Source organism: Phyllobates terribilis, unplaced genomic scaffold, assembly GCF_046119375.1.
Source record: "Phyllobates terribilis strain yellow unplaced genomic scaffold, ASM4611937v1 Scaffold_1__5_contigs__length_1240528914, whole genome shotgun sequence".
Classification (NCBI taxonomy): domain Eukaryota; kingdom Metazoa; phylum Chordata; class Amphibia; order Anura; family Dendrobatidae; genus Phyllobates; species Phyllobates terribilis.
In genome coordinates this window covers 877,248,062-877,262,940 of record NW_027362761.1, presented here as the reverse complement: position 1 = coordinate 877,262,940, position 14,879 = coordinate 877,248,062, and the positions used below count along the sequence as shown (strand labels likewise).

Below are 14,879 nucleotides of genomic sequence, written 5' to 3'. Positions count from 1 at the left end.
TGCTGTTGACGAGGAGGCCCTCTATACCAGTTGTGATGAAAGCCGGCCGGTGGGTGCAGCTCTCTGGCGCCCCCTTACCTCTCAGGTCAGTCAAGGTACTGCACCTAGAGGAAGTAGTGCCAGGTAGCTGCAACCAGCGCAGGGAACACGGTAGAGTGTTATCCCTTCAACGTCACTAAACCGTAACGTCACTACACAGCACAACTCGCTAGCGCCCTCTTAGCCTCAGGTCAGTCAAGGAACTGCACCTAGGATAAGCGGTCGCCAGGGAGACTGTCCTGTAACCTACTGGGTATCGGGGCCCTCTGTAGTGAGGGCGGTATATATATCTTCCTTGGCCGCGCCAGGAATATATATATCTGAACCTCCGACCGTCACTACCAGCCTTCCCCAATCCCCAGTTGGTATGCTGCCACCAGTCCCTATTTTAGATATACGCCCAGTCCGTGAATGGGCCTATATCGGGTCAGGAACCAACCCTGGGTAGCGTTTTTGGCTTGAGCCGAGCTCACACGGACGTGCGTTCGTTATGCAGAATAAAAGGCAGGCCCACAATTACTTGAGGTAATTGATTATAATAATACACTAGATACACGATATACAACTAAATATACACAGGTATAAGGTCAGGCTAAACTATACAACAATGGAATACAACACACAGAATCACCACAGCATATCAGTTACCGGTTTCTTGATTTTCTTGTGACGCAGGGAGAGGATTCTGCGGTCGCAGGCACGGTTCTTTGTTACAGGCTGAGGCCTACCACCGCATGGTCAAACTGCTCCTCCCCTTGGTGGCCTCAGCTGGTGCTCAGATGTTCAGCACCCCACTCTTGGGTCAAGACTGAGGGATCTCTTGTCTGTCCTGCTATCTTACCTGCCCCGTCCCGCCCACTGCTGGTGAGGTCAGCTGGCTCAGTCTCCACCCTCAGGTCTAACTTCGATCAGAAGCCCAAATTCTAAGGAACCCAATAACTTCTTCTGGGATGGTCTCATGATACCCCCAGGGGTTCCCATGGATTCGGGCCGCCGTAACCGACCTTTTGATATCAATTATGATACCATACGGTCCTCAGGAATGGCTCAGCGCTATATCTTGGCTTCCAGAGCACGTACAAACGTCTACCGCGGAGGCTTGTGTGCGCAGTGGCTCCGGGACGCCGTGATATTTTTTATTGGCCCATCCCACACAACATGCGTGTACTATTCATGTTTCTATATCTTATGCCTCCATGCTTGTGACAGACAAAGAAACTAGTCCTATGGGACAAATGGTCAGAGTTACAGATGGACGAAGCACCCCCCCTGCTAGCTGTGTTTCCTCTCGAAGTCTTTGAAGCTCCTAGCATTCAAGTGTTAAGTAAGCCCTGGGGCTTCTTATCTTACAGGAGCCTGGATGGGGGGAAACTATCTAGTTGACGTTTTAACAGAAGGTCCCAAGGGTGGGGGCTGCTGAAGTGTGGCCATCCCTGGATATGATTTATCATTACCAAGATGGCGGCTACGGGTTCATCACACCAGTATTGAGCACCATCACGGAATACTTTTTGGAGATGAGCAGTATGGAGGCGTAGCTTTGCTCTCTGGTTCTTACCCTATTAGAGTTTGTACTTAAGCACAACTTCTTCCTGTTCGGGGACCGATTCTACCTACAGAGGAGGGGCACTGCGATGGGCGCGGCCTGCGCCCTATCATACGCAAACCTGCTCCTCGCATATTGGGAGAGGGAGGTTTTCGGTGGTGGAGCTCTGGCCACGGCCCATGCGCAGTGCTGGCTTCGTACACTGACGACATCCTGATCATTTGGGATGGATCGGTCCCTGAGCTGGAGGAATTTATTTCTTCCCTGAATGTAAATGACTACAACATGAACCTCACCTATAAACATCATTTGCAAAGTATTGACTTCTTGGACATCAAGATTTCAGTTCATGGGGATGGTGAGGTAGGCACGACCATACTCAGCTAGGAGACCTCGGTTAATTCTCTCCTGCATGCCTCATCTGCACACACCAGATCTACAATCAGTGCAGTACCTACAGGGCAATTTTTACGTCTTAGACATATTTGCTCTTATGAGGTGGACTTCAAAGTGTGCGCAGCGGACATGCGGGAGAGATTCGTCTCTAGAGGTTATAGCAATTGTAGCATTATGAGGGGTTACCAGAGAGCGAAGGTAGCCTCCAGACATGAACTGCTGGTATCCAAGCCGCCATAGAGACTGACGAGTCGGCCCGTGGTGAGATTTATATCTACATTTAATAATCAGTGGCACGCCATCAGGGGCATCCTCGACAGACACTGGCAGGTCCTAAAAACTGATCCAAGCCTTCGAGAGTTTGTACCTGATCGCCCTCTTATGACTGAGAGGAGGGGCAGAAGCCTCAGGGATACTCTGGTGCAGTCACTATGTGCGGCAGAATACTTTACCTTTCAATACTGGTAACCCCAAATGGGGTTGCTATCCCTGCGGTTCCTGCCTCTCCTGCAGAAATATAGTTAGGGCTAAAACGTTTCGTAATGCGGATGGTACGAGAGTATTTGATGTCAGGCAATACATCTCCTGCAGCAGGGTCATTTATCATGCCACATGTTGTTGTGGGCTCATTTATGTGGGGCTCACGTCTAGGAAATTGAGACGACACGTGAGGGAGCATGTGTTGGACATTCTGGGAGCTGGGGAGGTGGAGGATCTATCATCACTTCGGACCCTACCAAGACATTTTAAGCAACATCATCATTGCGATCCCAAGAGTCTGCACGTCCGCGGCATTGACCAGGTTCATTTGGGCCTAAGAGGAGGTGATGTAAAGAAGGCACTGGCTAAACTGGAGTGCCGTTGGATCTATAGACTGGGAACCATGTCACCAGCGGGCCTCAATGAACGATTGAGCTTCTCCCCTTTCTTGAACTGTGTGGCATTCGCCTGCTCCCTCCACAGGGGTGGATTAAGAGTAGCAAGGGCCCTGGGCAGTTTAGAAGGCGCGCCCCCCCCCCCCCACACACACACACATACACACACACCTGATGTATCACATGTCACATGATCCCCTGTGATAGATCATGTGATAGTTCACGTGAAATTAATATGGCACAATATTAATTATAATAATTTTTTTTAGGCTGTGTGCCCACTATGCATTTATTTAAGCAATTCCGCTGCAGAAACGCTTAAAAAACGCTTGGTAGAAGGTCTGCCATGTTCCCCAATGATAATCCGCATGTGCTGTGCACATGCTGCGGAAATTTCCGCTCCGGATTATCATTGTGGAAAAATCTGCAGCATTACCAATTATTTTGCGGAAGCGCTGCGTTTTCGCCGCCACTGACTTGCATTGGAACGCATGGAATCCTCATCACTGCATCTGTACATGCGGATTCCATGTGTTTCAATGTGCGGATAGTACCCGGGTGTGGAGGAGAGGAGACTCTCCTCCGGACCCGGGTACCATAGTACCTGTAAAAAAAAAGAATAAAATAAAAAATAAATATCATACTTACCTTCTGATGGCCCCCGGTGTCTTTATCCGATGCGTCCTGGCTTGCCGGCAGCTCACGATGGTCTGAAAAGGACCTGCCGTGACGTCATTTAGTCATGTGACAGGTCACGCGACCGCTGACGTTGGCAGGCCATCAGAAGGTAATTATATATTTATTTTTTACCATTCTTTTACGGTCACACTATATAAATCCATGCCGGTTGCATGGATTTATATAGTGTGACCAAGTTGTCAAGCACTTTCCAAGTGATGCTAAAATCGCTTGGAAAAGAGCTTGATAACCCGCATGCAGAAATACATGTGAAGAACGCTTCACATCCGCTTGTAAAATCCCCATGCGTTTTTTCTGCCAGGGGAGATGCAGAAACGCTCAAAAAAAATCCGGAGCATTTCTGCATCGTGGGCACATAGCCTTACATTAATTGTATGACTCAATATTGAGCACACGTAGCCATCTATACACAGCGGGAGGCCGCACGTAGCCATCTATACACAGCGGGAGGCCGCACGTAGCCATCTATACACAGCGGGAGGCCGCACGTAGCCATCTATACACAGCGGGAGGCCGCACGGCGCCATCTATACACAGCGGGAGGCCGCACGGCGCCATCTATACACAGCGGGAGGCCGCACGGCGCCATCTATACACAGCGGGAGGCCGCACGTAGCCATCTATACACAGCGGGAGGCCGCACGGCGCCATCTATACACAGCGGGAGGCCGCACGGCACCATCTATACACAGCGGGAGGCCGCACGTAGCCATCTCTACACAGCGGGAGGCCGCACGTAGCCATCTATACACAGCGGGAGGCCGCACGTAGCCATCTATACACAGCGGGAGGCCGCACGGCGCCATCTATACACAGCGGGAGGCCGCACGGCGCCATCTATACACAGCGGGAGGCCGCACGGCGCCATCTATACACAGCGGGAGGCCGCACGTAGCCATCTATACACAGCGGGAGGCCGCACGTAGCCATCTATACACAGCGGGAGGCCGCACGGCGCCATCTATACACAGCGGGAGGCCGCACGGCGCCATCTATACACAGCGGGAGGCCGCACAGCGCTATCTATACACAGCGAGAGGCCGCACAGCGCCATCTATACACAGCGGGAAGCCGCACAGCGCCATCTATACACAGCGGGAAGCCGCACAGCGCCATCTATACACAGCAGGAGGCCGCACAGCGCCATCTATACACAGCAGGAGGCCGCACAGCGCCATCTATACACAGCAGGAGGCCGCACAGCGCCATCTATACACAGCAGGAGGCCGCACAGCGCCATCTATACACAGCGGGAGGCCGCACGGCGCCACCCCCAGAGACAGTGGGAGGCCGCACGCAGTCATGCACACACAAACATATACAGACATATACATACACGCATAAACACATTTGAAACACAAAAATACATATAAACAAACATCACACAATGATATCTGCCTGCACACACATACACACTCTATCATACACACACACTCACACACAGACACACACACACAGACTCACCATCCCCCGGCTCGGCTCCAGTCGTCCAGCTCCTCTCCGGTGGTAAGTAGCACTGCAGGCTGGGCGCGCACTGCGTGACGTCACAGCTAGGAGACACGGCCGCGCACAGGGCCGTGTCTCCTAGCAGTGACGCGGCCAGAGAAGAAGCAGCGTCCATGCGCCACTGCTGGGGGAGCGGTCCGGGGGCCCCCCCCCGCAACTGTCTGCCAGTATGTGCTGCAGCGCCGCACATATAATGAGGGCAATCTGGCCATAAACACCCCAGAGCCCCGGGCCCCATGGAGGCCCGAGGCCCCGGGCAGTAGCCCGGATTGCCCTCATTATAATCCGCCTATGATGACACGTGTTTTGGTTATTTATTTATCAGCTTTAGGATTATATTGGATCCTCTTGCCTCTACCGTATATGGCTATCCCCAAAAAAACATATAGACTAGGCTATTTGTTGCTGCTCGACTTCTCCTTATGATGGCCCATATTATGACTATCATAAATTGTCTTCTCTGGATGCTTTGACCTCCTGGTGACTTCCCTTGCATAATGTTTTAAGTATGAATAATTAATATTCCTCATTGGTTTATCTCTGCTCTTCTGCTCCACATCTCTTTTGCAGTCTGTTTTTTAATTGTTTGTGTTTGTTACTTTTTACTCCCTTTTTAGTTCACCTATTTCCCCTGGCCTCTTCTTATATGTGGAGCTTCTTCTGGAATGCAGTTGGAAGGGAATTCCAGTACTTCACGACAGATAACATATTTGGATTTAAATGTAACCCGATTTCCTTCTAAAGAGAACAAATGACACGATGGACATGGACATCCATCTACATTATGGACATTTTTTGCAATATGATCTGTTGTGCATCATGTATGGTATCTTAATTATATATCATGTGCGGGGTGACATTGGGTTAGCTGTGTGAACAGGTGCGGTATTAATTTTCCCACGTGGGAGCAATCTCCTGTTCTCCCCCATATTTGTCCCCTGCTTGTTTGCGACTGTCACCTCATCTTCTGCAATTATGTAGGCCGACCTTGTGCGCATGCGCCGGGTGCCGCGGTCATGTGACTGTGACGTGGCCTCTGAGGGGCGGAGTCCCGGAACATGTGACATCAATGGGGGAGTTCCCTCTTTCGGGACGCCGCCTGAGACCGCGCCGCTGTCACCAAGGTCCGGGGGTGCGCGGCGCTATGCGCCATCACTGGTCGGCGCCCACTTTTCTCCTCCTGGTTCACATATACAAGAGGCCCTGTATCCACACATACCCCACCACTGCCCCCTGAGGAAGTACGGAAACACGTGTCGGGCCTTCCCGGACACAGTTGGTTATCTCCTACCTTTTACTAAGTATGTCCTATTCAGCTTAACTTATGTGATATTTGCATTATTGTGTATTGGAGTGTATGACTTTTGGTCGTTTGCACTGACCTTACATAGGTCATATGATTAATGTTACTGTGATTTTCTCAACACACATGCTACTTTTACCAATGAATCGTATTGGTTAGGCTATGTGACCTCATATGTTGTAGGCTTGGTTTAAATTTGATACCAACCTTGTCTCTATCTACCCTCTGTTGCCTCACCTACCCATGTTAAGTCTTATATTATATGGAACTTATACAATGTGTGTCTCCTTAGAATCATAGAATGGTAAAGTTGGAAGGGACCTCCTTGGTCATCTGGTCCAACCCCCTGCTCAAAGCAGGATTCACTAGATCATCTCAGACAGATGTCTGTCCAGCCTCTGTTTGAAGACGTCCATTGAAGGGGAACTCACCACCTCTCGTGGCAGCCTGTTCCACTCATTAATCACCCTAACTGTCAAAAAGTTTTTTCTAATATCTAATCTGTGTCTCCTCCCATTTAGTTTCATCCCATTGCTTCTAGTCTTTCCTTGTGCAAATGAGAATAAAGATGATCCTTCTACAATGTGACAGCCCTTGACATATTTGTAGACAGCTATTAAGTCTCCTCTCAGTCTTCTTTTTTGCAAGCTAAACATTCCCAAATCCTGCAACCGTTCCTCATAGGACATGGTTTGCAGACCAGTCACCATTCTGGTCGCTCTTCTCTGAACTTGCTCCAGTTTGTCTATGTCTTTTTTAAAATGTGGTGCCCAAAACTGTACACAGTATTCCAGATGAGGTCTGACCAAAGAGGAGTCAAGACCGATAATGACTTCACGTGATCTAGACTGTATGCTTCTGTTAATACATCCCAGAATTGTATTTGCCTTTTTTGCTGCTGCATCACACTGTTGACTCATGTTCAGTCTATGATCTATTAGTATACCTAAGTCTTTTTCACATGTACTGTTGCTTAGCTCTATTCCTCCCATTTTGTATATGCTTTTTTCATTTTTATTGCCCAGATGTAGTACTTTGCATTTTTCCCTGTTAAAAACCATTCTGTTGGTTGCTGCCCACTGCTCCAGTTTATTTAGGTCTTTTTGAATCCTCTCTCTCTCTTCTCTAGTATTAGCTATCCCTCCTAGCTTTGTGTCATCAGCAAATTTAATGAATATATTTAATAAATTATGAAGTATTTTTAGTCATCACATTGTGTCTTAACTATGTTATATTCTGGGGTGGTTTAAACACTTATGGCTTTCCTTTTTCTGCTTAAAAGACTTGATAATGTTGAGATCACAGCTCTCTGTGGGCCATGTCATCACTTCCAGCACTCCTCATTCTTCTTTATGCTAAAGATATGGTTGTATTTTGGAAGTTGTTGTCGTGCTGCAGAATACATTTGGAGGCAATAGGATGCCTCACTCATAGTATACTATGATGGATAAGCTGAGGACCATAGACACAGTAGTCTGCCATGGTAACTTAATGCAGCAGAGGAAAGGCACATTATGCTTGATTCCCTTCGGAATCAGATGTGCAGTAGTACCATCAGCTCAGAACTGGCAGCAATCAGTAGGACTCAGCTACACCCATCTACAGGCAAAAAAAACATACTTTCAATGTGGAAAAGGCCAAGTGCTTAAACTAGGCATGAAAACACAGGAATCGGGGTTCAGGAGACTGGCATCAAGTGCTCTGAACTAAAGGGTCAAAATCTGAAATATTTGGCTGTAATAAAAGGCAGTTTGTTTGCCGAAAGGCTGGAAAGTGGTACAATGAGTGTCTGTAGGCAACAGCGGAGCATGGTGGAAGTTGGTAGAGAAATACAAGCAGATATGAATCCATCAGGCAATACCATCAGACAGGTGTCGGATTGGCTCCAAATTTATTCTGCAGCAGGAAAACGACCCTAAACATACAGCTAATTTAAAACTTTTTTCAGTGTAAAGAAGAAAAAGGAGTCCTGGAAGTGCTGATATGACCCCACAGAGCTCTCATCTCATTATCACAAAGTCTGTCTGGGATTACATGAAGAGACAAAAGGATTTGCACAAACCTACATGCACAGAAGATCTGTGGTTAGTTCTCCAAGATAATTGGAACAACCTCCCTGCCAAGTTCCTTCAAAATTTATGCAAATGTAACTAGAAGAATTGATGCTTTGATGATGTTTTGAAGGTAAAAAGTGTGGTTACACTAAATATTGATTTGACTTAGTTTTCTTCATTCACTCTACATTTTAATTGATAAAAAGTAAAATATTAACACTTCTATTTTTTAAAGCATTCTTACAGTGCAGCCTTTTTTCCATACCTGCCTAAAACCTTTTATACAGTACTGTACCACAAGTGCACACATGGCATTGAGAATTATATAAATTACATTTAAAACAAAAGAGAAAATGAAGAAATCTAAAATGATCATTACATCATGAACACTTTGGGACTTTGCAAGGTTAACTTAAATCAATGAGAAGACATGAATTTTACGTGCGTGTACTATTTGGGTGGTCATTGCCCCATACATACATTTATTTTTTCATTCTGGATTTTCATTTGAGAAATAAAATTTACAGGGCAATTGTGCCATTTCAATGTTGGCCATCTGGAGTCTGACTTTGGTGGCCATTTTACGCTCTGATAAATTGTTTCCCCTGGTGTCTCTCTTAGTTGCATGGTAAGCAGTTCAACATCCAGGACGCTTGTGGTTAAAGGGAATGTTAAAAAGCAGAGAGAAAATGAACTTCTTTAAGCCCTACCACTTCAGTCTACATTTGGATTACACATACCAGTAATAAAATGCTCTATTTTCTCCAGAGCTGGAAAATGATTTTCCTTGATAGATACCTAACTTAAGAGTATTTATAGCAATGATGAAGATATACGACTCTAACATGTAATTGACCAGATGTTTTATTTTTCTATTGTTGTTTTATATCTGTACTTAGGAGCACATGATTCACATCAAGTGCCGTTTTTCTTCTTATTTCCCAGGTGCTCCTTATTATTTATGCATGTATTTATTTTAAAGCTCATGCAAGCATCAGAGACAATTATCTAATTACTTGAATGGCTTGGCAGCACACCGATCCTCCCTGCTGCATCCTGAGGAATATTGATCAGCAGTTTGCAATGGTTCCCAAGGTTAGGATTAATCTTGGCACTAAGAATGTAGCCATAAACGACGGGTCCCCAAGGAAAAAATGAAAAAGAGAAAACAGCCTTCAAATTAGATCCTACTCTTCCCCCATTCAAAGGTTCATAAAACAGGGAAGAAGCACATGGAAACCTAACATCTATAAACTTTCGTTTCATAGATTAAAATAAAGTGCATATATTAGTTTTAAGGGGAAAAAAAAACCTTATGTGCACACATCTTTTTTCGGGCCATTTCTGCTCAGAATCTGCCTGAAAGAGGGCTGAAAAACGCCCTAATCAAAATGCACATCGATGTCAAAATAACATTGCTGTGCAAACGTTCTATCTTATGTCATTTCAGGGTTAGGAACTCCTGAAGTGGTTGAAAGAAGTGATCTGTCGATTCTTCGGGCGGCTTCTGTTACAAAGCCGCCCACTGACTATACTTGGAAGTATACAATATAAAGATGCCACTGGCAGGACCGCTGCAAGAACGACGGCAAAACCACCGGCCAAGCAGCTTCAGGAAAACAGTGGCCAGGGTTTTCTTGAAGCGGCTTCACCTGGGAAAACTAAAAATAATGCAGCGTTAAGACTAATATTAGTAAAAGAGAATAAAAGGTTTGTAGGGCACAGAAATGATGTTTTACCACTGCGGTTGTTGAAGGAAACAACATATCCACAAACTGCCCCCAAAAAATCACCAATCAATAATAAACTATATAAAGAAATAGTAACAATTATATACTTAAACATGCGGAGCAAATATGCAGTCACAGTTCATAACCTTAACAATGACTTTATGCATTCCCAAATGTTTGTTCAATGTAAAATTTTCGACTGGAAAAATTATTTTGGGAGGACCACACATGCTACGCAGAAGAAAAACTGGAAATGTATTTATGAAGAACTGCATTCAGCCAAGAGAGTGGAGAAATGTATTTCACATTCTGGAATCTATTCCTATAAATTATGCTGGACACATGTATGTTTTCCACCATAGTATGATACACAGGCCAGCTCCAGGCGTCTGTGGCCCCCCCTACAGGCAGCATAATTGTGGTCACATTCTCTCCTAAACCCAGTCGACTGACATGCCCACTGCCCAGGTTTGGATGATGCTGATGTTGTCCCAGAGGATACACATGATTCCCCAATTTTCTTCTTTCTAACTGGTAAATTTTAAAGTATATGAAAATAATTATTGAACAATTTCTTCAGCAATCTGTATTCTTTTGTGGGTACAGCTACTTTCATTAATCCTTAAACTCTGGCTTCAATGCTCGTACATCATATGCTATGGTCCAGAATTTAAGGATCAAAGAAATCTTATAATTAAAAAAGATCTACACTGTGGTTCAATCCAAGGGTCCCCCCAGGCCCTACAATTTTGACAAGCAAAGGTGTAGGAAATCAGCAAACAGAGAATGGAAAAGAGCAGTCATGTATGTTTAACTTTGAAATGCTGTGGGAAAGAGTTGTCAGTCTAGAGCAGGGGTCTCAAACAAGTGGCCCCTCAGGCTGCTTCATGCAGACACCGTAGACCCCTTATCGATCGCGGCCCGGTCCAGGAGCTGTGGACATCAGCTTTATTTCAGTGTATTGCCGCGCAGAGACCGACTCTCTGTACAGCAATACCCATGCCAGCTGCCTGCCTATCAGAGGCCAGAAGCTGACATCTGCGTCCCGGCGCTGCGGCGTATGACGTATACCTACAATATGGGGACATATCTACAATATGGAGACCTGGATGGGGATACACCTACTATATGGGGACCTGGATGGGGATACACCTACTATATGGGGACCTGGATGGGGACATACCTACTATATGGGGACCTGGATGGGGACATACCTACAATATGGGGACCTAGATGGGGACATACCTACAATATGGGGACCTGGATGGGGGACATTACGACAAGATGAGGACCAGGATGGGGGACATTACTACAAGATGGGGACCAGAATTGGGCATTACTACAAAATGGGGACCAGGATGGGGCATTAGCACAAAATGGGGACCAGGATGGGGCATTAGCACAAGATGGGGACCAGGATGGGGCATTAGCACAAGATGGGGACCAGGATGGGGCATTAGCACAAGATGGGGACCAGGATGGGGCATTAGCACAAGATGGGGACCAGGATGGGGCATTAGCACAAGATGGGGACCAGGATGGGGCATTAGCACAAGATGGGGACCAGGATGGGGCATTAGCACAAGATGGGGACCAGGATGGGGCATTAGCACAAGATGGGGACCAGGATGGGGCATTAGCACAAGATGGGGACCAGGATGGGGCATTAGCACAAGATGGGGACCAGGATGGGGCATTAGCACAAGATGGGGACCAGGATGGGGCATTAGCACAAGATGGGGACCAGGATGGGGCATTAGCACAAGATGGGGACCAGGATGGGGCATTAGCACAAGATGGGGACCAGGATGGGGCATTAGCACAAGATGGGGACCAGGATGGGGCATTAGCACAAGATGGGGACCAGGATGGGGCATTAGCACAAGATGGGGACCAGGATGGGGCATTAGCACAAGATGGGGACCAGGATGGGGCATTAGCACAAGATGGGGACCAGGATGGGGCATTAGCACAAGATGGGGACCAGGATGGGGCATTAGCACAAGATGGGGACCAGGATGGGGCATTAGCACAAGATGGGGACCAGGATGGGGCATTAGCACAAGATGGGGACCAGGATGGGGCATTAGCACAAGATGGGGACCAGGATGGGGCATTAGCACAAGATGGGGACCAGGATGGGGCATTAGCACAAGATGGGGACCAGGATGGGGCATTAGTACAAGATGGGGACCAGGATGGGGCATTAGCACAAGATGGGGACCAGGATGGGGCATTAGCACAAGATGGGGACCAGGATGGGGCATTAGCACAAGATGGGGACCAGGATGGGGCATTAGCACAAGATGGGGACCAGGATGGGGCATTAGCACAAGATGGGGACCAGGATGGGGCATTAGCACAAGATGGGGACCAGGATGGGGCATTAGCACAAGATGGGGACCAGGATGGGGCATTAGCACAAGATGGGGACCAGGATGGGGCATTAGCACAAGATGGGGACCAGGATGGGGCATTAGCACAAGATGGGGACCAGGATGGGGCATTAGTACAAGATGGGGACCAGGATGGGACACATTACTATAAGTTGTTTGCCAGAATTACTATATGGTGCTAATTGTAAGACAATATTACTGTATGTGGCTATTTGGGGGAAACAAACTTGTAAAAATTTCCCAACCCTATTTTCCTGTTCTCTCCACTTTTTTCCCCTCAATAAAAATTATTCCTACCCAATTTTCCTTAACTTACCTCCCCCTCTTTTCTTTTCCCATTTAATTATGAATATTTAATAAAATTATTGAAAATCAAAATTGTAAAAATTAAAAAAAAAAAAATTCTAAATAAAGCATGAAAAAATATTTTGCCACTAAAAATGCTGCTTTAAATATAAACGAAAATAATCAAAAAAAAGAGTGTTTGTTATCGTCACATCCGTAACGACCCAAACTATGAAAAAATAAAATAAAAACCGGCAAAAATATTCAAAAGGTGTATAGAAAAAAAATGATATCATTAAAAATGGCACTTTGTCCTGCAAAGTATGCGACCCCCCAAATTCCAATTTTTTCCATGTGCGGCCCATATACCCAGCTGCGTTTGAGACCCCTGGTCTAGAGGAGCGGGGTGCAAAAAAGTCTCTGACTAGTCATCCGAGACGCATAGTCCCAGACTGCCTTTTCAAAGTATGTTTTCCCTGAAGAGCCACAATATTTGTGAATAAAACATACAAGGAGGCCATAAAGCATCCAGGATCTTGGTTTGGTCACCTGATACTCCTGTCAGATTCCCTTTAATCCTTGAAATCTGGCCCCATTTCCATATGTACACCCTAGGTTCAATTTATACTGTACATATTTATATATAGTATATAAGGCATTTATGCTATAAAATTAGTACGATTCATTATCGTATACCTGTTCTAGAGGAATATGCTTCACAAGACCACTGACAACAGTTCTTGGAGATGCTTCTCCTACGTCTACTTCTTCTACATACAGGGAGTAGGCATCTGGATGTTTCTTGGCAGAGACAATGCAGCCAACACGCAGGTCCATTCGAGACACATCGACAGGTCTGGCATCATCATCTACTGTAGCTGACTTCTTCTCCTTCTTCTCTCCTTCATATTAAAGAAAATAATCCAATAGTGTTATGCTAAATGTTTACATGAAATCCATTCTTTTTCCAATTGAAAAATTCCAAAAATTACTTGCAAAAAAAAAAAAAAATCGCCTCTCAAAGTTTTTCAATTAAATATCCAAAGTAATATAGTTATAAAGAATGTTACGCACACGTCATCATAAGAACGGAGCAAGTTTTATATATTAGAAAGGTCACATATATATAAGCTCTATTTACTTGAGGTCAAGTTCAGCAGTGGAGGTCGGGTATGGAGCCAAATAAGCAATGGCTGATGGTGAGAGCTGGGGGATTTAAATGCTAAGTAAAGGTCTTTTATAATCACATTTCCCTTCTTGGACAATCTTTTGCTGACCTTGGAAAACCCCATTAAATATATACTAAATAGAAAGGTTTGCAGAAAAGACAAAAAGGTTAAGTATGGCCAGTGAGGTAACCTGCAGTAAAGTTCTGCCATAAATTACATAAAATTTCCAGAAACTCAATTCAAGACATACAAGAATAAACTTTCACTTGGATGACTTTTTGTTGACTTGCTGATCTTTTCTTTATAAGAATGAAAGACACAGTACCCTCCTGCATGCCGCACACTTAATTTATTCTTTAAAGAATCCTTTTACATGTGAAGATAAATTTGTACAAAATGAGCACCAACCAACCATAGTATTACAAATACAACATAGGAATATTGTTAAGTATACTGCATGCATTGCAATAATCGTATGTTAGTTTTGTAATTTTGATAGCTTATTTTTCCTCGCGTTTCCACTACTAACAACTTATTGAAAGCCGCACTGATCAGCAATGATAATACTGATAGATGACCTTCATATTAAACTAATGAAGCCCTGTAGGCAAATATATAGTAACTAGTATAAAAGTCCTTGAATGCACACGATTGCGAAATTTAAAATCCAGATTTTAGCCAAAAGTCAAGTAACCACTTCACAACTTTCCAGTTTTGCTTCTTTCTCTCTCGCTGTGTTCTCTGCTCGAATCCAACACAAGCGTCAAATGTAATTACAGCGGAATAAAGAAAATTGATAAAAGAACAAAGCTAAGCTGGTAGAGATCCAATATCTGGAAATGAAACCTTATACCCTTGAGGTAAACCTTCTCTTTTTATGA

General features: G+C 45.3%; 1 protein-coding gene across 5 annotated transcripts in view; it reads right to left on the bottom strand.

The window, feature by feature from the left end:
- The window catches only part of AIMP1 (aminoacyl tRNA synthetase complex interacting multifunctional protein 1), a 102,936-nt gene that overhangs the window by 20,897 nt on the left and 67,160 nt on the right, over positions 1-14,879 (bottom strand). For all 5 annotated transcript variants that reach the window (XM_073639603.1, XM_073639639.1, XM_073639611.1 and 2 more), the window contains one exon: positions 13,526-13,731. In XM_073639603.1, coding sequence (XP_073495704.1) covers positions 13,526-13,731 — 206 coding nt within the window. The remainder of the gene's footprint in view (positions 1-13,525; positions 13,732-14,879) is intronic.